This window comes from Oratosquilla oratoria, chromosome 41 (genome assembly GCF_046742065.1).
Source record: "Oratosquilla oratoria isolate Oo_2021 chromosome 41, ASM4674206v1, whole genome shotgun sequence".
Lineage (NCBI taxonomy): Eukaryota > Metazoa > Arthropoda > Malacostraca > Stomatopoda > Squillidae > Oratosquilla > Oratosquilla oratoria.
Window position 1 is genome coordinate 9,886,996 of NC_134817.1, and position 24,746 is coordinate 9,911,741.

A 24,746-nucleotide genomic window follows, 5' to 3' on the forward strand; every position below is an offset into this window, starting at 1 on the left:
CGTGCATACATATACCAAAAGGCTAAGCATACAACCACCATTCACCCATCCATAACTATACATACCAAAAGGTCATCCCCCCCGTTTAAGGGGGAGAGGGGTGACGTATGTTAGACATACATTCACCCATCCCCCTATCCCCCCACCTGTTGTCCCTTCTGTTTTGGTTCCTTATGGGTCAAAAATCATCCCTGTTCCCCGCCACACCGCTGGGATCAGAAGCAATGCAGCAAGGCACATCACCTCCACTACAAGGCCCGACAAACGAGCTAGCTTCTTCCCTCGGTTATATCGAGGGAGAACCATGGAGAGCAAACCAGCGGTGGGTCCTTTGCTAAGGAAAGGTCAGCTGTCCATATAAGGACTTGGGAACCAGTGACGTCATTTTTCATACGGTGACGTCATAAATCGGTCGTCTCGATGCCTGACCAGTCAGAACAGTGACTGGGCTTGTTTGAACAGATGACTAGTCAATTTCTTGAGTGACTTTGTATCTCGGTCGATGACCTGAGTGACTTGGTTGTCAGGGCAGTAACCTGAAAGTACCACGCCCTACCATTATCACCATTATCACCGTTCTCCACCGCCACTTCTGACTTTTCACCAACACTATCACCACCATTGCTATCTCCAACACCATTACTTCCCACCAGCATTAGCTTTCACCACACATTATCACCACTCCAGGACCATCACTGCCATCACCTACCACCACCGACATTACTTCTCATCATCATTAAATTTCACCACACTTTATCACCACTCCTGGACTACCACCGCCACCACCGCATACCACTACTACCACCACCACCACATACTACTACTACCACCACCGCATACCACTACCACCACCACATACTACTACCACCACCACTTACTACTACCACCACCGCATATCACTACTACCACCACCACATACTACTACTACCACCACATACTACTACTACCACCACATACTACTACTACCACCACCACATACCACTACCACCACCACATACTACTACCACCACCACCACTTACCACTGGTACCACCACCACATACTATTACCACATACTACTACCACCACCACATACCACTACCACCACCACATACCACTACCACCACCACATACCACTACCAACACCACATACCACTACCACCACCACATACCACTACCACCACCACATACCACTACCAACACCATATACCACGACCACCACCACGGGTTCCTTCGCCTGTGCGAGACTGAAGGCATTTGCAGATTTTATTAGATTTTTTCAGTGTCCCGTGAAAGAGGTTCCGGGGTACGGAAATGAGTTCGAGGCTACCCTTCCCCCCCCTTCCCCCCTCCTCCTCCCCCCGGAACCCGATCCCCCTCGTTCCGGGGGGCGCTTCCCGGATGAATGAAATCGTGGTGCTGTTAAACAGAATTAAATCAACGAAGAACGCCACAGGGAATCGTCGAGAGTTTTTAGAATTTCGGTCGAAGGGGGGAGGGGAGGGGGGGAGGTGCCTGGGGGAAGGGGGGAGGGGGAAGTCACCGGAAAGGGGGGGGAAGGCGAGGGAGAGGGGATCAGATGACATCGGCATACCTCAGAGACTTTATTATGACCAAACGCCAGATGATTTTATTCAGCCCTGAAATGAACCTCAGCCTGAAGGAGTCTCCAGTTCATTGTGACTTCTTGGGTCTGTTCCTGAAGTGACTGAATTCGATTGGCGTTAACCAGAATAAGCTGTGTAAAGTGGCTCCCTGCTAGATCAACCCTTTTCGGTACTCTGAGGCTGTTGTTTATGTTACATGGTGTCAAATAACAGTTAAGTCTATTCAGCTGAGGGGACAAACTTCACGTTAATTTGGGTCCCGATCGGACCAGCCCACGTTCATTGCAGGGGTCTTCTATTCGTAAAATAGAAAGAAAAAAATTAATGATAATGTCTGGCGGTCGCCATAATGAAATGTAAATATTGAACCACAGTTGACCGTTAATTTTCTCAACCGAAAGTCGCCTCGTTTTACTGCGCCAATTTCGTATTTTCAAATTGTCTAACGGATTTTGGTTCTAACGGTCACTGTCGGTTAGCATTTCGCTATCGATGATAGTTGTGTTCCTTCTCTCTCTCTCTCTCTCTCTCTCTCTCTCTCTCTCTCTCTCTCTCTCTCTCTCTTTCTCTCTCTCTTTTTCTCTCTCTCGCTCTCTCTCTCCCTCTCTTTTTCTCTTTCTGACACCTTTAGTCCTTTTTTAATTTTTTTTTTTTTCAACACGTGAGGACGATGTTTGTAATTTTATTTCTCGCTGGCTGTTGCTTGTATTCTCTGTGACAAGGAAATGTCGTATATTTTTCGGTAAACTTTATTTTTTTGAGTAATTATTTGTTTCCAAGCATCCGCTCTTCATTTGCAGGTGACAGATTTTTTTTTCTTCAGTTTTCCATTTTTGTCTGGGCGGGCCCTGTTTTTTTTTTCGGAAGTTTTATTTCCTGTTGGTAATCATGACTCTCTCCTTCTCTCTCTCTCTCTCTCTCTCTCTCTCTCTCTCTCTCTCTCTCTCTCTCTCTCTCTCTCTCTTCTCTCTCTCTCTCTCTCTCCTTCCTCGGGCTCATATTCCAAATATTTATTATTTCCATCTTTTGTGTTTGATAGTGACGTCTTGGATTTCATGGAGGAAGTTTGTGGTGGTGATAGTTGTGCTTATGGTGATGGAAGTGATGATATTGGTATTAGTGCTGGTAATGATGATTTTGATAATGGAAGTGGTGGTGATAGTGGTGATGATAGTACAAATGAGTTGTTGGTGATAGTGGTGGTGGTGACGATGGAAGAAGTGGAGGTGGTGGCAGTAATAGTGGTATGCAGGTGGTGGTAGTGGTAGTAATATTGCGTGGAGGTGGTGGAAGTGGTGGTAGTGATATTGCGTGGAGATGGTAGAAGTGGTGTTGGTGGTGGAGATGGTGGCAGTAATATGGAGGTGGTGGTGGTAGTGGTGGTAAAGGGAATGGTGTCAGGGATAATGTTGGAAGAAGCTCCGATGGCTGTTAAGAGGGTTATGGCGATTGGTAATGCTGTGGTAAAATCGCGGGCAGTTATAACCCCAGTGGTGACTGAGGCGAGAGAGTAGGAGGAGGACGAGGAAGAGGAGGAGAGTGGTGAGTAAGGAAGAAAATGATGGAGGTTAATGTTGATGTGATGTAACCATAATTTTTTTTTTTTTTTTTTTTTTTTTTTTTTTAGGCTTCTCTAGACTGGAGTGCAATTGCCTGCCGTTTGCCAGAAGAAACACATTAAAGTAGCGACTGTGCTGGCAAGGCTAAATCGAGAATATTGTAGCCCAGATGATCTAGGTGGCCCAGATGGCTTCTTTTCCAACAGTGGCTCTTCCTCCCCGTTCTCCTCCTTCTCCTCTTGCTCCTCCTCCTCTTACTCTTCCTCTTCCTCCTCTTCCTCCTTCAGGAACTGGGAGAGGAAGAAGCCGGAACTCTTGCTCTCTCTCTCTCTCTCTCTCTCTCTCTCTCTCTCTCTCTCTCTCTCTCTCTCTCTCTCTCTCTCTCTCTCTCTCTCACTCACTCTCTCTCACTCTCTCTCTCACTTAGGGTCATCAGCTTGTCAATGGTGAGCTTACTGGGTCACTGCTGGGGATTACTGGTGATTGGCGCGGTTATGTCGAGAGGGAGTCTGGGGGCTGGGAGCTGGGGGAGATGGTGGGGGGATTAGGATGAGGAGTTTTGGGTGGATGGGAGTTGTTATATTCTCTGTGGGTGGATAGGGGGTGAAGGTTGTGGGGATTTTGGGGGAGGGAAAGAATGTGTCGTAAAGTGGGTGGATTTTTTTATCTTATTTATTTTTTTTCATTTTTTTTTTTTATTAGTGAGGTAACATTACTCTCAGCCAAGTGCCGAATTGTTATAACTGTCTCAATACTACTTTATTATTATTATTATTGTTATTATTATTATTATTATTGATTTATTAATTTGTTTACTTGTTAATTGGGATATAAAATCTGACCTGTTTTGCCACAAGTATATCCCAGAGCTGAATTAAATCGTCATCTGTTAGCCAGAATAAAACTGTTCAACGTCACCGTAGTAGCGAGAGGACCAAGATTGATATTAGATGGATGGATGGATGGGTGGATGGATGGGCGAAGCTTGACGGGATGCTGAGAGTTGAGGGGATTAATAGAATTGATACCCAGATAGATTATGAGGGTGGAAGAGGATGTATTGGAGGTGAAGGTAGAGAGGAGGTGGAGGAGGAGGAGGAGGAGGAGGAGGAGGACGAGCAAGAGGAGGAGAAGGAACAGGAGAAGGAGGGGAAAGAGCAGGAGGAGGAGGAGGGGGAAGAGCAAGAGGAGGAGGAGGGGGACGAGCAGGAGGAGGAGGAGGGGGACGAGCAGGAGGAGGAGGAGGAGGACGAGCAGGAGGAGGAGGAGGAGGTGGAGGAGGAACAGGAGGAGGAGGAGGAACAGGAGGAGGGGAAAGAGCAGGAGGAGGCGGAGGAGGGGAAAGAGTAGGAGGAGGCGGAGGAGGAAAGAGGAGGAGGAACAGGAGGAGGAGGAGGAAGAGGAGGTTGCTAGGATGGGGGTAGGTAGGCAGGTTTGGAGACAGGGGAAGTTGAAAGGTCGACTGACAGGCTTATATAAGAGACTACATTCTTTGAATCAGGCAGGCAGGTAGGCAGACAGACAGGCAGTTAGGCAGACAGACAGGCAGACAGACAGGCAGATTTTTCCTCGTTGTTTTCTGTCAGGGCAATGAATTTACGAAGAAAAGTTTGGGGCCATCACGTCCGACAAATTCGTCAATACTGACCCACATGTGTAAGCTGGGATCGGTCATCAATCCATCTATCTTTCTATCTATCCGTCTATACATTTATCATTCTGTCAGTCTATCAACATGTCTATACATTTATCAGGCTATCTGTCAATTTATATGTCCATCAGTCTATCAGTCTATCTGTCTGTCAGGTCTGTCTGTCTCTCTCTCTCTCTCTCTCTCTCTCTTTCTCTCTCTCTCTTTAAAACCCATTAGTTCTCTTTTCTAAGTAAATAAATAAATGAATAAATACATGAGTAATTAAACAAAATAGAACAAATAATGAATAAACAAAATTAAATAAACAGGCAAGTGATTAAATAAATAAAATAAAATAAATTAAATAGATAAATTAAATAGATCAAATGAATGAATTAATTAAATAAATGAATAAAAATTAATTTGTGAGTTCGAACCTGGATCTTAAAGGGGCTGACGTGAAGATGACGTAGGCGAGCAGGCGGGCGAATGAGTGAGCAGGAACGGCTGAGCAGAGATGAGCAGGGGAAAGCTTCACGTGCTGATTGGCTCAAGACACGTCAGCAGAATATCGACCCCTCCTCCCCCTCCCTCCCGACCCCTCCACCCCCTCCCTCCCTCCCTCCCTCACCCTCTCTTTCCTCTTACCCTGTGTGAGTTTCCTTTACGGTTTATTTCCTTCCCTCACGCCTCCCTCTCCTTACCTTATTTTACCTTACCTTGCCTTACCTTCTCATCCTCTCTCTCCTTTTCCCTTCCCTCATCTTGCCTTACCTTGCCTTACCTTCTCCTCCTCTCTCTATACTTTTTCCACCCTTCCCTTATCTTTACTTTATCTTACCTTACCTTACCTTTCATTCCCTTCTCTTCCTCTCTCTCCTTTCCCCTTGCCCTTCCCTTTCTTCCCTTTTATTTACCCATCGCTTCCCCTTTTTATTTACTTCCCTTTCCTATATATTTCTTTTTTCCTCCTTCCCCACTTCCCTCCTTCCCTCCTTCCCCTCCCTCCATCCTTCCTACCCGTCCCTCCATCCTTCCTCCCTTCCTTCCTCCTCGTCCCTCACTCCTTCCTCCTCGTCTACATTTTTCTACAAGCTCGCACGAGCGTCTACACACACAAGTACAAGGCCTCTATGTTTCTTGCTTGCTTTGTTTTCATTTTATTTTTGAGTCAAAAAAGAAAAATTCCATAATTTTTTTCGCCTAATTGTTTTTACGTTCAGGGAAACAGAACTACATTTTTTTCAGTTTTGTAAATTTCCTGTTTGTTTCTCTATCTCCCTGTCTATCTCTCTCTATCTATCTATCTATCTATATCTGTTTCTATGTATCTATCTAGCTCCCTCTCTCTTCTGTCTCTTTCTCTTCCTCTCCGTCTCTCTTCTGTCTCTTTCTCTTCCTCTCCGTCTCTCTCTCTTTCTCTCAGTCTCTCTCTCTCTCTCTCTCTCTCTCTCTCTCTCTCTATTTCACACACACATACACAAACACTCTTTAAAGGCTGACATGTTAGTAATAGGCATGACATAAAATATATTTATACGTATAAAATCTTCTTTCTATTATATTTTTTACTCACCCTCAGCCCTCTTTTCCTTCTCTTCTCTTGCCACTCTTGATTCTCTTTTTCTCTCTTTTACGTCCTCTCTTCTCCTCTTTATCCCGAATCCTCCCTCTCATACCAGCCTTGTATCGTTCCACTAACCACCCGAATCCAATGATTAGTTCATCTAGTTTAACGTGACTAGTTTGAACCCGACTAACTCATCGTGACACTTTAATTGGTAGTTAAGCACATGTTTCTAGTCTTGGCTTGTTGAGGACAACTAGTTGGTGATGAAGTATTTGGGCGTGGTTTGGTCTAGATTAGGTTAATGTTCTCCATTGTTCACCAATGTTCACCAGTGTTCACCAATGAGGTTTGCTGGTTGAGGGATTCGCTGGATCAGTGAACCTGGAAACCTGGAAACCTGGAAAGGAGGGAAAGATTGCATTGGGTCGAGGTTTGCAAACATATCTTGCGGGGTTGATGTACTCGTATTCTTTGAGTAAATAGGCGTTTAGGGGAGGAGGAAGAAGAAGAAGAAGAAGAAGAAGAAGAAGAAGAAGAAGAAGAAGAAGAAGAAGAATTGGTGAGGGAAGAAGAGGGAGAGGAGGAGGAGGAGGAGGAACAGGAGAAGGCGGTGGTGTGAGAAGAATAGGGAAGGGAGGAGGAGGAGAAGGAGGAGGAGGAAGAATAGGTGGGAAAAGAAGAGGGAGAGTAGGAGAAGGAGGAGGAGGAGGAACAGGAGAAAGCAGTGCTGTGAGAAGAATAGGGAAGGGAGGAGGAGGAGGAGGAGGAGGAGGAGGAATAGGTGGGGGAAGAAGAGGGAGAGCAGGAGGAGGAGGAGGAGGAGGAGGAGCAGGAGAAGGTGGTGGTGTGAGAAGAATAGGTAAGGGAGGAGGAGGAGGAGGAGGGGGAGGAGAACTTTAAGACGAAAAGAGCCACAGGATGTTTGAAGAGGGACAGGACATAAAGGAGGAGGAGGAGGAGGAGGGGGAGTAGTGAGATAGAGGAGGAGGAGGAGGATGTGGAGGCTGAGATGGAGTAAGGAGGGGAAGAAGTCTTATATGGAGTTTGGACTTCAGGTGAGAACGGAGGAGGAGGAGGAGAGGGAGGAGGACGAGGAGGAGGAGGAGGAGGAGGCGAAATCAAGAGAATTGAATAAGAGGGGAGAAAGGCTACCTCCCCTCTTCCCTCTTGTTATTCTTCTCTTCTCCCCCCAATCTTTCCCTCTGTTTCCTCCCCCCCCAGTCCTTGTTTCCTCCCTTACTCTTCCTCCTCTTCTTCCTCTTCCTCCTCTTCTTCCTCTTCCTCCTCTTCTTCCTCTTCCTCCTCATTCTTTTTATTCTCCATTCCTCCTCCTCCTACTCCCCATCCCCTCCTCCTCCTCCTCCTCCTACTCCTCCTTCTCCTCTTCCTCCTCCTCCTCCTCCTACTCCTTTTCCTCCTCCTACTCCTCCTTCTCTTCATTCTCCTCCACCTCCTCCTCCTGCTCTTCCTCCCCTTCATCGAGCTCTTCCTCGTCTTCCTCTTCCTCATACTCCTTCTCGTCTCTGTCTCTTCTCCCTCCCCTCTTCTTCTTCCTCCTCTCTTAATTCCTCATTTCCTCTACGCCCTCATATTCTTCGATCTCCTTCTTCTCTTCTCCCCCTCTTACTCCTCTTTTTTCCTCTTCTTCTTCGAATCAGTCCCCTCTCCTTCTCTGTTTACTCGATATATATTCCTCCTCTTATGTTTCGCTATTGATTGCTTGTGATGCCTTCCTGGCCTTAACTTAATGATCAAGTTTCCCCTATTTTCCCCATACCTTCTCCCCCTTTTCCCCCTCCCTCTCCCCCTCCCTCTCCCTTTTCCTTTCCCCCTACCCTCCCCTCCCCCGCTCCATCTCTCCCCCTTCCCCTACACCTTTCCCTTTCTCCCTCTCCTCCCCCTCCCTCTACCTACCCCTTCCCTCTTCCCTTCCCACCTCTCTTTCCCCCTCCCCCTCCTTATCCCCCTTCCCTCCCCCCTCTCTCCCCTCCCTTCCCCCGTCTCTCCCCTTCCCTTTCCCCCTCCCTTTTCCCCTCCCTTTCCCCCTCCCTTTCCCCCTCCCCTCTTCTTTCCCTCTTTGTTAATCTTTTATTCCTTTCCCCTCTTCCTCTCCCCTCTCTTGTCCCATTGCTCTCTAGTTTCCTTTTCGTACTATTCTCTCTCTCTCTCTCTCTCTCTCTCCCTTCTCCTTGTTTACGTTCTCTCTGTATTCTCTCTCCCCCATCATCTTCTCTTTCTACTAATGATTCTTTATCTTCTTCTTTTGTTTCTCCTCCTCCTCCTCCTCCTCCTCGTCTTCTTCCTTCTCTTCCTTCTCTTTCTCCTCCTTCTCCTCCTCCTTCTCCTCCTTCTCCATCTTCTCCTCCTCTCCCTCTTCTTCTTTCTCTTCCTTCTCCTTCTTCTCCCTCCTATCTTCCTCCTCCCCCACTTCTCCTCCTCATCTCTTCTTCCTTCTCCCCTTCCTCTTCTTTCTCCTCTTCCTTGCCCTCATCCTTCTCCTCCTCCTCCTCTTCTTCCTCTTTTGCTGTCCCTTTCTCTACTCCTCTTCATCGTCTCCCGCCTCCTTGTGCCCTCCTTTCCCTCCTCCTTTTTTCCTCATCTTCGTCTTTTTCCTTTTCTTCCTTCTACTTTCGTTATTTCATGACAACAACACGAGGGTTACAAAAGGAGGAGGAGGAAGAGAAGGCGGAGGAGTATGAGGAGGAGAAGGAGGAGGAAGAGTACAATGAGTAAGATGTGAAAGAAGGGGAGAGGGAGGAGGAAGATTGAAGGAGGAGGAGGAAGAGGAGGCGGAGGAGTATGAGGACGAGAAGGAGTAGATAGCGTACAAGAGTAAGATGTGAAAGAAGCGGAGGAGGAGGAGGAAGATGTAAGGAGGAGGAGGAAGCGGAGGAGTAGGAGGAAGAGTACAATAAATAAGATGTGGAAGAAGGGGAAGAGGAAGAGGAGGAGGAGGAGGAGGAGGAGTCATTTCTACTTGCATATTTCGTGTTTGCTATGCCTCAGACCCTCCCTGCCGAGTCCACAGCAGCTGCTTACCCTAAGCCCCCCTTCCCCCTTTTCCCCCTTTCCTCCCCCTTTTCCTCCTCCCCCTTCCCTCCTCCCCCTTCCCCCCTTTCCTCCTCTCTTCCGTTTTTTTTTTTTTTTCGTCCCATGTTCTTTGTCGTGCGGTTTGTTTTGCTGTGGCAGCGATAACATTGAAGGAGTGAGGAGTCTCTGATTAATTTTGGTGTGCTGGGAGTTGGGGAGGGGGTGCTGGGGGACTTGGGGGGAGGAAGGAGGTGGTGGTGGTAGAGGTGGGGGAGGTGGTGTAGGAGGTGGTGGTGGAGGAGGTGGGGGAGGTGGTGGTGGGGGAGGTGGGGGTGGGGGGAGGCGGTGGTGGTGACAGTCCGACCCCCTTACACTCCCCCCCATTCCCCTTTTCTTTTTAGCCCTTCTGCCTCCTCCCAATTCCTCTTTATCCCGTTTCCCTCCTTCCTCCCATTCCCCTCTTCTCCCTCCTTCCCCTTGCCCTCTTCCCCCTCCTCCTTTCCCCTTCCACCTTCTCCTTACCATCCTCCTTCTCTCCTTTCCCCCTTCCCCTCCCTTTCCCCCTCCCCTCCTCTGCCTCTCTTCCTTCCCCTCTCTCTCCCCTCTGCCTTCCCCTCCTTCAACCTCTTCCCCTTTCCCCTCTCTCTCCACTTAACCCTTCCTCTCTCCGTTCCCCCTTTCCCTCTCTCCTCCCCTTTCCCCTTCCCCTTCTTCTCCCCTTTCCCTCCCTCTCCCCTTTCCCCCTCCTCTTCCTTTCCTCTTCCCTATTCCCCTCTCTCTCTCCCCTTCCCCTCCCTCTCCCTTTTCCCCTTCTCTTCCCTCTCCCATTCCCCCTTCCCCTCCCTCTCCCCTTCCCTTCCCTCTCCACTTCTCCCTCTCCCCTTCAGACTTCCCCTCTTCCTTCCCCCATCCTGTTTCCCCTTCCCCTCCCTCTCCCCTTCCCCCTTCCCCTACCTTTCCCCTCCCCCTTCCTCTCCACTTCCCCCTCACCCTTCCCCTCTCCCCTTTCCCCTTCCCCTCTCCCTTCCCCATCCTCTTCCCCTCCCCTTCCAATACCCCCAAACTCCTTTTCCCCTCGCTTCTTTCCCCTCCCCTTCCCCCTCCTCCTCCTCCCCCTCCTTCAGGAGCCGTCAGGCGTCATCAGCCGGGAGTTGCGTCACTGGCGGGTGCCTCACGCGGTCGAGGGGGACATGGAGCCACTTTAGACCCATTAACCCCCCAATCTCCTCCCCATCCCCCCGTCTCTCTATCTCTCTATGTTTCTCCTCTCTCTCTCTCTCTCTCTCTCTCTCTCTCTGTTTCTCTCTTGCTCTCTGTTTCTCTCTCTCTCTCTCTCTCTCTCTCTCTCTCTCTCTCTCTCTCTCTCTCTCTCTCTCTCTCTCTCTCCCCGTTCCTCAGCCCAGTGACCTCTGTTCTTGATTTCATTCCACCAACGGGGACGTTCCCGTAGTGGAGACTGCAGTGTGTCGTCCTCTAGAAGCCCCAGAAGTCATCGACCAAAATTGAATACAATCGTCCGGCGTCAGCCAGAATAAAACGTCTAAAGGCGATACTGGGATTTTTTTTTTTTAGGTGGGGAGGGGGTCGAGGAGGAGGAGGAGGAGGAGTATGTGAGGAGAAAGAGGGGAGGGAGGGGAGAAAAAATAATAGGAAGAGGTAAAGGGGAGGAGAGGAAGAGGGGGGAAGAGCGGGTTGAGGAGGAGGAGAACGAAGAGGTGAGAAGAAAGAGGTGGAGGGAGAAGAAGAGGAGAGAGAAAAGAAGAAGAGGAGGAGGAGGGGGTAGGGGTAGGAGGGACAAGCTCTGTAGAGAATAATACAACAAATACATTAATGTATATACTGTATAGTCAGTATAAATCGTACTGTATTTTGTGTGGACGGGTGGGAACAGAAACTTGACGACCTGGTACCGTAGATTGCACAGGGGTAGCGGCGACGGCGCGCGGGTGGGGGTGGGGAGGGGAAGGGGGTTGCCCACATGGAGCTCATTGGTGTATTAACCCCCTCTTCCCCCCAACTCTTTCTTTCTCTCTTTCTCTCTCTCTCTCTCTCTCTCTCTCTCTCTCTCTCTCTCTCTCTCTCTCTCTCTCTCTCTCTCTCTCTCTCTCTCTCACTTTCTCTTTTTCTTAGTGTCTCTTTCTCTTAGTCTCCCTCTATCTCTCACTTTCTCTTTTTCTCTTAGTCTCCCTCTATCTCTCACTTTCTCTTTTTCTCTTAGTCTCTCTCTCTCTCTGTCTCTCTCACTTTCTCATTTTCTCTTTTTCTTAGTCTCTCTTTCTCTCTCTATCTATCTCACCTTCTATTTTCCTCTTAGTCTCTCTCTCTCTCTCTCTTTGATGTTTCTGTGACCAGCTTTAAAGGAACCGGGAGGCCTCGCATCGCCTCGCATCGCCTCGCTTTGCCATGCTTTGCCTTGCTTCGCCTCTGGCGCTCCACCTGTGTGTCGGGACTGAAAGGCGGATATGCATTAATGATCGCGCCCACTCACGGGGCCTCTGTGCCCCCAATCTTCCCGACTCTCTTCACGTGGATCGGGATTGGGTGATGAAGAGGGGCAGTGATACGGGCGGAGGTGGAGGGCGAGGGAGAGGTAGTGGAGGGAGTGGTGGTAGTGGTGGAGGGGGGGAGAGATCACATGTGGTGGTGGTGGAAGGAGTGGAGGGAGTGGTGGTAGTGGTGGAGGGGAAGGGAGAGGTGGTGGTGGAGGGGGAGGGAGAGGTGGTGGTGGTGGAAGGAGTGGAGGGAGTGGTGGTGGTGGTGGAGGGGCAAGGAGAGGTGGAGGGGAAGGGAGAGGTGGTGGTGGTGGAAGGAGTGGAGGGAGTGGTGGTGGGGGAGAGAGATGTGGTAGTGGTGGAGGGGGAGGGAGAGGTGGTGGAGGGGAAGGGAGTGGTGGTGGTGGTGGAAGGAGTGGAGGGAGTGGTGGTGGTGGAGGGGGAAGGATAGGTGATGGTGGTGGTTGTGGAGGGGGAGGGAGAGGTGGTGGTGGAAGGAGTGGAGTGGATTGTGGTGGTGGTTGTGGAGGGTGAGTGAGAGGTGGTGGTGGTGGTGGAAGGAGTGGTGGGAGTAGTGGTGGTGGTTGTGTTGGTGGTTGATGGTGGTAGCTTTGGTGAGAAGGTACACATAGAGGAGATCCCACAGTGCACAGAAAGAATGGATGTACAGTAGCAAGATGAATGAATTAAACTAAAACTAAACTAAACTAAACTAAACTTAAAAAAAAAAAAATTACCGGGGATGGGTTATCCCTCAGATGAATAAAATCGCCTAACGGCAGGCAGATCAGACGTAGAACTCGTAAATAACAGAAGGATAATTAGACAGAGTTCAGAACTCAAAACTCTATCAGATGCTCATGTACTGGGGTCGCCCTGGTAACATGCATTGGCTGCGGAAACGCTATGTTTGAGTTGTCATGGTGATGGTTGTGGTTTTGGTGGTGCTAATGTGTGTGTGTATATATATATATATATATAATATATATATATATGTATATATATATATGTATATATATAACACATATGTATATATATATATATATATATATATATATATATATATATATATATATATATACACACACATACATACATATATACATACATTTATGGAAGATGTGATGTGACCGACGCAATTATTGTTCACTTGATGAGCCATTCCAGGTTCGCTGCGGCATGTTTGACATGCCTTTATTGCAACAGAGCAATATATATATATATATATATTATATATATATATATATATATATATATATATTATATATTCTATATATATACTGGATACGTGACGTGGCTATGTAGACCGACGAAAATTTTGTTGTCGTTCTTGTTCTATCCCTTAGGGACCGTATTTCACCAGCGCTTCCATCCTTGCGAACCATCACACGCCTTGGCGTGTCCAAGACCTCATTATGAAAAGGGAGGAGGGAGGGGGAAAGATGTGGTGGAGGGATAGGGTAGTGAGGGCGGGAAGGTGGGAGTGGTGATGTATAAAGGCAAAGTATATGGGCATTGTTCCTTGGGACAGAAGACGGAAGAGGAGGAGGAGGAGGAGGAGAAAGAAGAAGAGGGGGAGGAGGAGGAGGAGAAAGAAGAAGAGGGGGGAGGAGGAGAAAGAAGAAGAGGGGAGGAGGAGGAGGAGGAGAAAGAAGAGGGGGAGGAGGAGGAGGAGGAGGGTGATCAAGGCAAAATAGTGGCATGTGTGTTGGAGATAGATAGCTCCTGGAGGGAGAGAGTGAGGGAGAGGGAGGTGGAGGTGGGGAAGGAGGCTTGGAGAGGAAGAGACTTATATTTCTGAGGCGGCTGGAGTGAAAAAAAAAGTTTTATTAATTTTTTTTTATGTTTTTTGTTTTTGTTTTGTTTTTTCATATGTTAATAGGTTTGTTTGTTTATTTGTTTATATTGTATGAGTGGACTTGCGATGATGATTCTTCCTTTTTCTCTCCTCCTCCTCCTCCTACTCCTCCTCCTCCTTATTCCTCTTCACCTTTCCTCCAGCTTCCTTCTTCTCCTCCTCCTCCTCCCCTACTCCTCCTCCTTCCTCTTCTCCTTTCCTCCCTCTTCTTCATACCCTCCTCCTCCTCCTTCTTCCTCTTCTCCTTTCCTCCCTCTTCTTCATACCCTCCTCCTCCTCTTCCTTCTTCCTCTTCTCCCTTCCTCCTGCTTCCTCAAACCCTCCTCCTCCTCCTCCTCCTCCATCCTCTTTTCCTCTCCTCCTGCTTTTTCATACCCTCCTCCTCCTCCCCCTTCTTCCTCTTCTCCCTTCCTCCTGCTCCTCATACCCTCCTCCTTCTCCTCCTCCTCCTCCTCCTCCATCTCCTCTTCCTCCTTCATCCTCTTCTCTTTTCCTCCTGCTTTCCCGTACCCTCATTCTCTCCTTCTTCATCTTTTTTTCCTTCTTTCTCTTGTTGTTGTTCTTCTCTTTTTTCTTTTTCTCCTTCTTCTTCTTCTCCTTCTTCTTCTCCTTCTTCTCCTTCTTCTTCATTTTCTTCTTCTTCTTCTTCTCCTTCTTCTTCTTCTTCTTCTTCTTCTTCTCCTTCTTCTTCATCTTCTCCTTCTTCTTCTTCTTCTTCTTCTTCTTCTTCTCACTCTTCTTCTTCTTCTTCTCACTCTTCTCCTCCTCCTTCTTCTGAGGGTCGTGGAAGGCGAGAGGGTAAGACGCCCGAAAGAGAGAGAGAGAGAGAGAGAGAGAGAGAGAGAGAGAGAGGGGTGAAAAATAATTTGCATATTAAAAGCATGTCGAATGAGGTGATTCCAGTAGATTGCCGGACAGACAGACAGGCAGATAGACAGGCGGTGATGTCATCATAATTTGATGAGTTAATGAGATCAGGGTCGACGTAGGACGTTTGATAAGGAGATTCCTTCCCACTTCCCCCCCCACTTTTCTCCCCCCCCCCTGTCTCCCCCTTTCCACCCTTGTCTCCCCCCTTTCCTCCTTTTCTCCACCCTGTCTCCCCCCTTTCCCCCCTTCCCCGTATTGTGACCCGAGTTTAAATAGAATGTATAAAGTACAACGTATGGGGTAATTCATAAACCCATCCCTACACTACAACTGGACAGGTTAGGTCAGGTTAAGTCAAGTGTTTTGGAGTCGTAATCTGTTTATTTTCGTTAAAACTAGTCGCACAATACCGATGGGGTCAGAGTTAAAAAAAAAAAAAAAAAAAAAAAAAAATAATAATAATAATAATAATAATAATAAAAATAATACCCACCCTTGTCTACTTCGGCCTACACGCCGTCGTCCTCAAAAGAAGCTCCCCCTTCGCCTTCGTCAGTAAAGTATGAAAGACCTCGCCGGGCTCCCGTTGAGCAAGAGCCCTTTGCTCGGTCGTCTCGTCTCCGTTTGCGAAGTCGACGACTTCGGTGATTTTAGTTCGGCTTTGTCTCCTTCGCCAGTTTCTGACACTCGGGTAACCCATTTGGTCATCCTCGTCGTTCTCCTCCTCTTCCTCTTCCTCTTCCTCATTGTCCTCGTTCTCCTCCTCTTCCTCTTCCTCCTCCTTATTGTCTTCTTTCTATTTATCTTCTCCCTCTTCCCTCTCCTCCCATTTGGTCATCCTCCTCGTTCTCCTCTTCTTCTTCCTCTTCTTTCTCACCTCCTCCTCATTGTCCTCTTTCTCTTTATCTTCTTCTTCCCTCTCCCATTTCTCTTCCTCTTCTTCTCTCTTCTCCTTCACCTCCTCTTCCTTCTCCTCATCCTGTTTCTTCCTCTTAAAGTTTTCCTTTTCTTCATCATCATCCTCCTCCACCTCCTCCTCTCCTCTCTTGTTCCTCTCCCTCCCTCGTGTCTCTTTGTTCTCTTTGTGCCCCCCTCCACCTCCTCCCTCACCCCCACCTCCCCAATTCTCCTCTTTTCTTCCTCTCCTTTTCGAAATAATTATTCTTTTTCCTCCCCATCCTCCTCCTCCACCTTCTCTTTCTCTTCCACCTCCTCTTCTTCCCCCTCCCGTTCCTCCTCTTCTTCGTCCTCTTATTCATCTTCTTCCTCCTCTTCTTCCCTTCGTCCTCCTCTTCCTTCCCTCCTTCTCTCCTCTTCGTCTTCTTCATCTTCTTCCTTCTTCCCTCCTCCTCTTTCTTCTTCCCCCTTCCTCCTCCTGTTTTCAACCACCCTCCCCCGCTCCTCCTCCTCTCCTTCCCTTCGTCCTCTTCTTCCTTCCATCCTTCTCTCTTCTTCGTCCTCTTCTTCGTCTTCTTCCTTCTTCCCTCCTCCTTTTTCTTCTTCCCCCACTTCCTCCTCCTGTTTTCAACCACCCTCCCCCGCTCCACCTCCTTTCATTTCCTAATCAAACTGTGTCCTTACGAAATAAGAGAAAGAGATAGGGGACCGACAGAAGAGGTATAGGTATTCTTTCTCTCTCTTGTAAAAGGAGACATACTTTTTGATTGGTGAATATCATTTTTTATCTTTTCGAGCCGAAAGGTCATATGGGCGGGAAATTGGAGAGGAAATGTCGATGGATGGCGCACGTGACGAGAAATGAGGAGACAGGTGGCACTGTAAGGCACTGAAAGGGTGCCAGGTCGAGGCTAACCTCCGGACCAGGTGATCATGAGAGGCTAGCGAACCAGGAGATCGAAAGAGGCTAGGACACGAAGAGCGGGCCCCTTTCGAGGCTAGCCTTCGAACCAGGAGATCGTAAGAGGCTAGGAAACTAAAAAGGGGCCCCTTCGAGGCTAGAACCAGGAGATCGTAAGAGACTAGGAAACTAAGAAGGGGGCCCCTTTCGAGGCTAGCCTTTGAACCAGGAGATCGTAAGAGGCTAGGAAACGAAGAAGGGGCCCCTTTCGAGGCTAGCCTTAGAACCAGGAGATCGTAAGAGGCTAGGACACGAAGAAGGGGCCCCTTTCGAGGCTAGCCTTAGAACCAGGAGATCGTAAGAGGCTAGGACACGAAGAAGGGGCCCCTTTCGAGGCTAGCCTTCGAACCAGGAGATCGTAAGAGGCTAGGACACGAAGAAGGGGCCCCTTTCGAGGCTAGCCTTCGAACTAGGAGACCGTAATAGGCTAGGCTACGGGATAGGTGAAGCCTCGGGCTAAGTCATTACAGGGGGTACTTGGCGAGGCTAGCCATCGAGGTAGGGGGTTACAGCGAGGCTAAGCCATAGGATATGTAATAACGGTCCGGTGTTGCGAAAGCTATCAAAGGAAAGACATGTGGAGCGAGGATATTGGGGATAAGTTAGATCACGCAGTGTGACAGCGATATTGCTTTGTGTTGAGGATAGTGCATGAGGATAGGGATGCATAGTTGAAAGGATAGTGGATGTATGACATAGTTCAGAGGATAGGGCGAGGCTAAGAATGAGGTTTGTTTTTGGGGTACGGAGCGAGGCTAGGAGATAACGTCATACAAGGGTACCGTGCGAGGGTATATGAAGAAGAGGATAAAGAATTGGGGATGAGAGGGAAAATGATAATACGTAGGAGGGAGGGAAGGAAGGAGAGAGGGAGGGGAGGGGTAAAGGAGGAAGGGAGGATGGAGGAAGAATGAGAGAAATAAAATCCAGGAGATAAAAGGAAAGGACATTTGGGGTCTGGGAATGAGAAATTTCGTTGGAAGTTAATGAGAAACGATGAAGAGGAGGAAAACCAGAGAATATGACAACTGCGATAAGCTCAGAGGAATTGGCGGACATACTGGGTGGTAGCTGGACAGGAGGAGGTAGGATGCATAGGAAGAAATAGGAGGGGTTTGTGAGAGAGGAAGAGGAATAGAGAGGAAGGGAGAGAGAGAAGGGGAAGAGCTGGGACGGGAAGAGAGGAAAGGGGATGGTGATGGAAGGAAGGATCTGAACAAAAATGAAAGTTGAAGAATTTATTTATACAGACACACACACACACACACACACATGTATGTATATACATATATATATATATATATACACACACACACACCCATATATATATATATATATATATATACAGTACATATATATATATACAGTACATATATATATATATATATATATATATATATTTATATATATGAACATATATATAAGTATATATATATGTATATATAAATATATATATAGACATATACCAAAGGCTTTTTTTCCCTTACAAGGGGGGTAGCCAAAAAGAAAAAGGCACAGAAATCACTCCCACCCTTTTCATTCCCCATATATACAATTCTCAATCGCATAATTAGGGTGATTAGGTGTGTGTGTGTGTGTAGTAGGCGGGAGTTGAATTTGATATATGTTAACTAACTGCAAAACTGTAACCCGCTTTATACGGGTCCACAAGACCCTAGTACTGGCTATCAGAGCACATAGGCAAAGGTGATGGTATGATGTATGAAGTTTGAAGTGGGGGAGGGGAGGGGGAGGGAGAGAGGGAGAGGGAGGGTGTTCACCCAAATGAGAGTTCATTGGGAGTATGTTCTCAAAAGAATTGGAGTAAAGTGACGGAGTTCAAAGAAATCTCCTTCCCTCAGAGAAGTACAGGAGTGGAAGGGAGGCGTGGAGGAGGAGGAGGAGGAGGAAGAGGAGGAGGAAGAGGTGGTGGTGGTGGAGGTAATGTGAATTTTGGTAATGGTGGTAGTTATGGTGGGGTTCGTGGTGGTCGGGTAGGATGAGGAAGGGAGAGGAAGAAGGAGGAGGAGGAGGAGGGAGGAGGCATTAACAAAAGAGGCAAGAGGCGGACCACCTTCTCTTTGCCATTTTATCATTTATTTTAATTTTGGTTTCAACCTCTAATGTTTTGCATGCAAGATGGCCACTCCAACCCCACCCACAAAAAAAAAAAAAAAAAAAAAATGTAAACCTTCATTATATCCGTGGAGGGCCCTTGGGTCTTCCAAGAAGGGCCCTTCCCTTCATGTGAAGGGAGTGGTTGGAGGCGGGTGGGGGACCCCCTTCACTTGTTGTGGGAGCCCCTTCACTGTTTAGTTAGAGCGAAGCCGCCTCGCCTTGTTCCAAGACATCTTGTTAGACAAACCCGTGTTTATACATTTTTTTATTCATTCATATACTCATTATCATTAAGGTTTTTATTTACTTGTGTGTGTGTGTGTGTGTGTGTGTGTGTGTGTGTGTGTGTGTGTGTGTGCGCGCGCGTGTGTGTAGACTTGGAAAGATACTGTAGAGGCCATAAAATAACAATGAATAAATTGGGGAGCACATGTGTAACTGACTGGACGCCGCGAGGTTGGAAGCGTGGAAGAGTAAAACCAGACTGAAGGTGGAGAGACGAGATTGAGAAGTTTGCAGGAGTGACGTGGCATGGGTTAGGAGAGCCCTTTGTTTAACAGCGAACTCCGAATGTATTTATCGTTAGGGTGTCTACGTTTTATGAGAATCATCCTTTACCTTGACTTCTCTCTCTTTCTCTCCCTCTCTCTTTCTCTCACCTCTCTCCCTCCCTCCATCCCTCCCTCTCTTCCTTCCCCTCTCTCTCCTCTCTCTTCCTCCCTCCCTTCCCCCCCTCTCTCTCCCCCTCCCCCTCTCTCTCTTTCTCCCTCTCTTCCCCCCTCTCTCTCTCTCCTCTCCCCTCTCTCTCCTCTGTCTCTCTCTCCCTCCCTCACTGCCTTCCCCTCTCCTCTCTCTCTCTTCCTCCCTCCCTTCCCCTCTCTCTCTCTCTCTTCCTCCCGCCCCCCCTCTCTTTCTCTCTCTTCCGCCCCCCCCCCTCTCTCTCTCTCCCTCCCGCCCCCCCCCCCTCTCTCTCTCTCTCTCTCTCTCTCTCTCTCTCTCTCTCTCTCTCTCTCTCTCTCTCTCTCTTTGTAAGTCGTGTGGTCCCCAACTCTTCTGTGACTGACGGGGCGACCTGTGACCTTTAAGCACGATGGCTGGCAGGGATGATGACTCACGGTCTGTGGTTGCCCACGTTGGAACTGCTACATTAAAAGAAAATAATAAGAAATAATAATAAAAGTAAATTAATAATGATAATAGTAATAATTATGATGATGATGATAATAGTAAAGATAATGATAATAATAGTAATAGTAAAGAAGATGATAATAATGATCAAAATAATAATAATGAATAATAATAATAATGATAATTAATAATAGTTAATAATAATTAATAATAATAATAATAATAATAATAATGATAGAGCCTGGCGACATCCACAAAGTATTTAACAGTAGAGTCTGGACACCAAAGAATTAATCAGAATAGTCGTATCCCTGTGACGTGTGTAGGGGATATCCCTCATGAATAAAATCGCCTGGCGACAGCCAGAAGAATCAGTGTCAAATGTAGGCACCAGAAACATATATATATATATTGGAAATAAACTCATCTGCTGGGATTCGAACCCCCGCCAGAGCGGAATGCTTCATATAAAGCGAGGACTGTACCGTCTGTACAGTCCTCGCTTTATATGAAGCATTCCGCTCTGGCGGCGGTTCGAATCCCAGCAGATGAGTTTATTTCCAATTGTCAAAATGACACAAATATATATATATATATATTTTTTTTTTTTTTTTTTTTTTTTTTTTACAAAACCATTGCGGGATTTCTCTGTGTTGTATGAAATTGTTGGACGCAAGCCAGAACATAATCATTAAGGTGTGCACTTGTCCTTCTATTGCTTGTACTCCCTCCAGACTGTTTTATTCAGGGATGATGTCAAGACATCTTGATATTTTGGTCATTGTAGCTGTTTTCGTTGGTTGTCTTTGCTGTTGTTATTTATTTGTTCGTATTGTGGTTATTATTATTGTTCGTGATTTTGGGCCCATTTGGTAGTGATGTTTAAGTGAGACAGTTAGTGGGGAGTGAGAGAATGAGAGAAATGTATTTTTGAAAAGTGACTTGGGTGACAGAGAGAGAGAGAGAGAGAGAGAGAGAGAGAGAGAGAGAGAGAGAGAGAGAGAGAGAGAGAGACCACCAGGACTCTACAGAAGGATTGGCAGCTTTCATTTGGGGTGAGAGAGAGAAAAAGAGAAAGAGAGTGAGAGAGAAAAAGAGAGGGAGAAAGAGAAAGAGAGGTAGAGGGAGAAAGAGAGAGATAGAAAAAGAGAGAGAAGGAGAGGGAGAAAGAGAGGAACCAGAAAGATGAAAAAGAGAGAGAAGGAGAGGGAGAAAGAGAGGAACCAGAAAGATGAAAAAGAAAGTTGGAGGGGCGGACCCCCTAGTAGAAGACGTCTGATAATGACCACGAGTATTTTTAGACCTTCCAGTACAAAACACGAAACGAGGGTGAGGATTGGGGGGGAGAGGGGGAGACGGCGAGGATTTAGGTGGGGGGAGAAAGGTGGGGGAAGATGATGGGGGGAGGGGATTGGTAGGGGGATTAGTTTTGGGGTTGGTCTGGGCATGTGACATCTCGGATGAAGAGAAACGAAGATGAAAGTGGACGGAGTATGGGGTAGATGGTGTGGAAGAAGGAAATTGATGAATGTTGGAGATTGTTGGAGCAGGGATTGTGGGTGAGTAGAGAGTTGATGTGGTGAGACGGGACAAGGCTCTGACCTGAATAGAATCACACGGCAACAAGTTTAAAAAAAAAATCAAACCTGCAGAGGAAGGGTTGTGTAACTTCAGTGCGTTTCAGGTTTAAGTGGGAATGAAAAGTAGAGAGGGACGGGAGGGGAGGAGAGGATGAGGGAGGGGCTGGGGGGGAGGAGGAGAGGGCAGAGGGGAGGAGGAGGAGGAGGAGGAGGAGGAGGAGGAGAGGGAAGGGTCGTAGTGTATGACGTCAGCACCCGGAAAGTGCTGTCACTGTTTTCCTCTGCAAGACAGGTGGCACTGGAGAGGAAGGGTGCCAAGGCGAGGTGCCAGGAAGGGGGGGAGGGGGGAGGGGGGGAAAGGGCGTGAAGTACGATAGGTGGATGTAGTGAGAAGGTTGTTTGAGAAGTACTTAAGTCCGCATGAGAGGAGGAGGAGGAGGAAGAGAAGGTGCTCAGTAGGGAAATGTTTGTTTTAGGATAAGGGGATGGTTGGGTAGGGGGATGTATATAAAGGGACACAGAAGATGATTTAGGGGTGGTAGTGCGGTCTTAAAGAGATGAGAAAGAACCGAAGGAGGAGGAGGAGGAAGAGAGCTCAGGTGACTGTTTTGTGTGTTCAGCTGAAGATGTAGTTGGGTCGGTGAAGAATAGGAGAGGAATTAGGAGGAAGAAGAAGAGGAAGAGGAATGAGGCGAGGATGCAAGAGGGGATAGAAGGAGGAGGGACAAGAGGAGGAGGGATAGGGTGAGGAAGAGGAGGGAAACGGAAGTAGAAGGAGTAAGAAGAGAAAGAGGGACCGGGTGAAGAAGGGTGAGGATGGAAGAGGAGCTAGAAGGAGGAGGGAGAAGAGGAAGAGGGATAGGGTGGGGATGGAAGAGGGGCTAGGAGGAGGAGGGGCAGGAGGAAGAAGGGCTAGAAAGAGGAGGGACAAGAGGAAGAGGGGCTAGGAGGAGGAGGGAGAAGAGGAGGAGGAGTAGGGTGAGGATGGAAGACGGGCTAAAAGGAGGAGGAACAAGAGGAAGAGGGGCTAGAAGGAGGAAGGATAGGGTGAGGATGGAAGAGGGGCTAGAAGGAGGAGGGAGAAGAGCAGTGACACTTGAGTGTGTCACCGTGGGGGGTCATTGTAGTTGGCACTCAAGCCGCTGGGCGCTCGTGTCCGCGCAGTGATGAACTGAGAAGTTTTGTCTCACAGGATCCCCAGTTCGATCCCTACGCGTTCGTCGTGACGCTCTCTCTCCGTGTCCGAAGTGTTCGTAAAAACGTTCGTTGGTGTCCCAAAAGAGAGAAAAGAAAGTGAGAGAGAGAGAAAGAGAGCAAAAGAGAGAGAGAGAGAGAGAGAGACGTCGTTGATAATGGTGATGATGATGATGATGATGATGGTGGTGATGATTCCTGGCCATCCGTGATGTTTGGTGTCTTTGGTGTTGCTGACGTGGTGCTGCTCGAAGGACGGTGCTCATCGTGAAGGTTAACAACCCCCCAGCCCCCCCCCCGCAAAAACGCCCCCCCCCCACGGCCCCGTGATGATCACACCGGCAAAGCACGACGTGTAGCATTTAGCCGGCTCCTGATAACCTCCACCTCCTCTCCCTGAGTAGGACTCGATGTGGCAACGCTGAGGCCGAGTCCAAGGAGGAGTCGGTGAAGGAGGAGTGGTGGGGAAGGAGGAGGAGGAGGAAGTGGTGGTGGAGGTGGTGGAGGAGGAAGAGGAAGAGGAGGAGGAGGAGGTGGTGGTGGAGGAAGTGCGGAGGAGTCGGCTGTCAGTGGTGTCCAGCAGGAGACATGCTACCGTCGGACCCTCCCTCCCAGGAGGACGGGGGCCTTTACCAGCCCCCCCGGCCCCCTTTGCCGGCCCCGCCCCCATATACTCACCCATGTTCGTCTGTCCCCCCGTCAGGCCCCCCGCGCCCCCTGGCCTCGGTCCTCAGCCCAGCGCCATCGTACACACGCCTCGCGCCCACGCCCCCCGTCGTCGCCGCCGCCGCTGCCTCCTCGGCGCAGCTCCAGGCAGCTCCTCCCGTCTCGTCCTCCACCGCCCCCAGCGGCGGTGGCGCTGGGGGCGTCGTCGTCGTCGCCGGCGGCCCGCAGCCGCTTCCCGGGCTAATTCCGGGTCACTTGCAGCTCTACACGCCGCTGAGTGTCCCCCCCGTCGGCGGCAACAACAGCAACAGCGTTGCCGCTGGGGGTGGTGTTCCCCCCTCCCTCGGTGGTGGACCTCCTGTAGGCGGTGTCGGCGGAGGAGTGGTGGGCGGGCCGCCCTCCGCCTCGTCCTCCTTGCCGTCGATCGCGCGGCCACCCCCGGGTGGGGCGCCTCCTCCCGCCGGTGTGCCCCCGGGATTCCGCTACCCGCCCTTCAACCCGACCCCGGAGTACTACCCGCCGCCCAACCCGCGCATCGGTGCCGCTGGGCTTCCTCCGTCGGCCACCGCCCCCGAGGACCTACCGCCTCCGTCGGACTCGCCTTTGCCCGTGGCGCCGCGGACCCTGAGCGGGCCGGGGTCTCTCAGCTGCCCCACAAGCCTTAGCGAGGCCGCCCTGCCTTTGCCTCAACAAGGGCTTCCTTCCAATCCCGCTCAAGGATTTGCCTCGCCTCACCCCGCCAGGGGCGCCCTTGGGGCCCGGGCCGTCGGGTTCCAGGCGCCCGGAGGGTGTTGGTCCCTCCCCAGGAGTGTAGTGTTCCCCAGCGTGGCTTCGTCCTCGGAGGCCGCCAGCAGGCTCAGTGATATCGGGGAGAAGATGAACAGCAGCAGCGGAGGCGGTGGAGGAGGAGGAGGAGGAGGAGGAAATGGTGGTGGAGGAGGAGAAATGGGCAATGGAGGAGGAGGAGGAATGGGAGGAATGGGCCCTGTGGCCCACCCGAGGGGCATCTCGGCCCCCGCCTCCCTCGGGGGTCCCGTGGAGGAGTTCAAGACACGGTCGCTGCCCACGAGGTGCCTGCACGGTGCTCGACCTCCACTGCTCTCTCGCCGTGCCCTGGTGCTGTCTGAAGGCGAGGGCGGCATGGGCGGGTCCTCCTCACTCCTGTGCGAGGAGGACGGTTTCTACTTCCGCCAGACGGTGACCGAGGAGGAGCGGGAGGAGGACGACGAGCTCTACGGTTCCTCGCAGGACCTGTCATCAGGTTCCTCCATCTTGGAGAAGCTTATGGTGTGGGCGTACTACAACTCGGATGCGCAGGAAGCAGGTACGCCCTCAAGCAGTCCCTCCCCCTTTTGCATTTACCCTCCCCTTGCACGAACCTACGCACGCACGCCCTGGGCGGTTGGTCCTCTAATCACGCCCATAACCGTCCCTAGGTGACGGTTTGCAGTTGGTACCCATGGGTGGCAGACCTGGTGTTTGGTTGGCATTCCTGCCTACAGTGGCCGATACTCCTACTGGCGATGATTGACACCCTTGTTGACGGGGGGTCTCGCCCGAGTTTCCTGTGGTGCTGTCTCTGCTCACTGTGTGGTGTCACCTTTG

The 24,746-nt window shown here is 49.4% G+C and overlaps 1 protein-coding gene across 1 annotated transcript in view; it reads left to right on the forward strand.

Annotated features, from left to right (window-relative positions):
• Positions 1-24,746, forward strand: part of LOC143020958 (uncharacterized) — a gene marked incomplete in the record, with an annotated part of 725,096 nt that overhangs the window by 280,688 nt on the left and 419,662 nt on the right. The window contains 1 exon segment of the mRNA XM_076177994.1: positions 23,179-24,465. Coding sequence (XP_076034109.1) covers positions 23,179-24,465 — 1,287 coding nt within the window.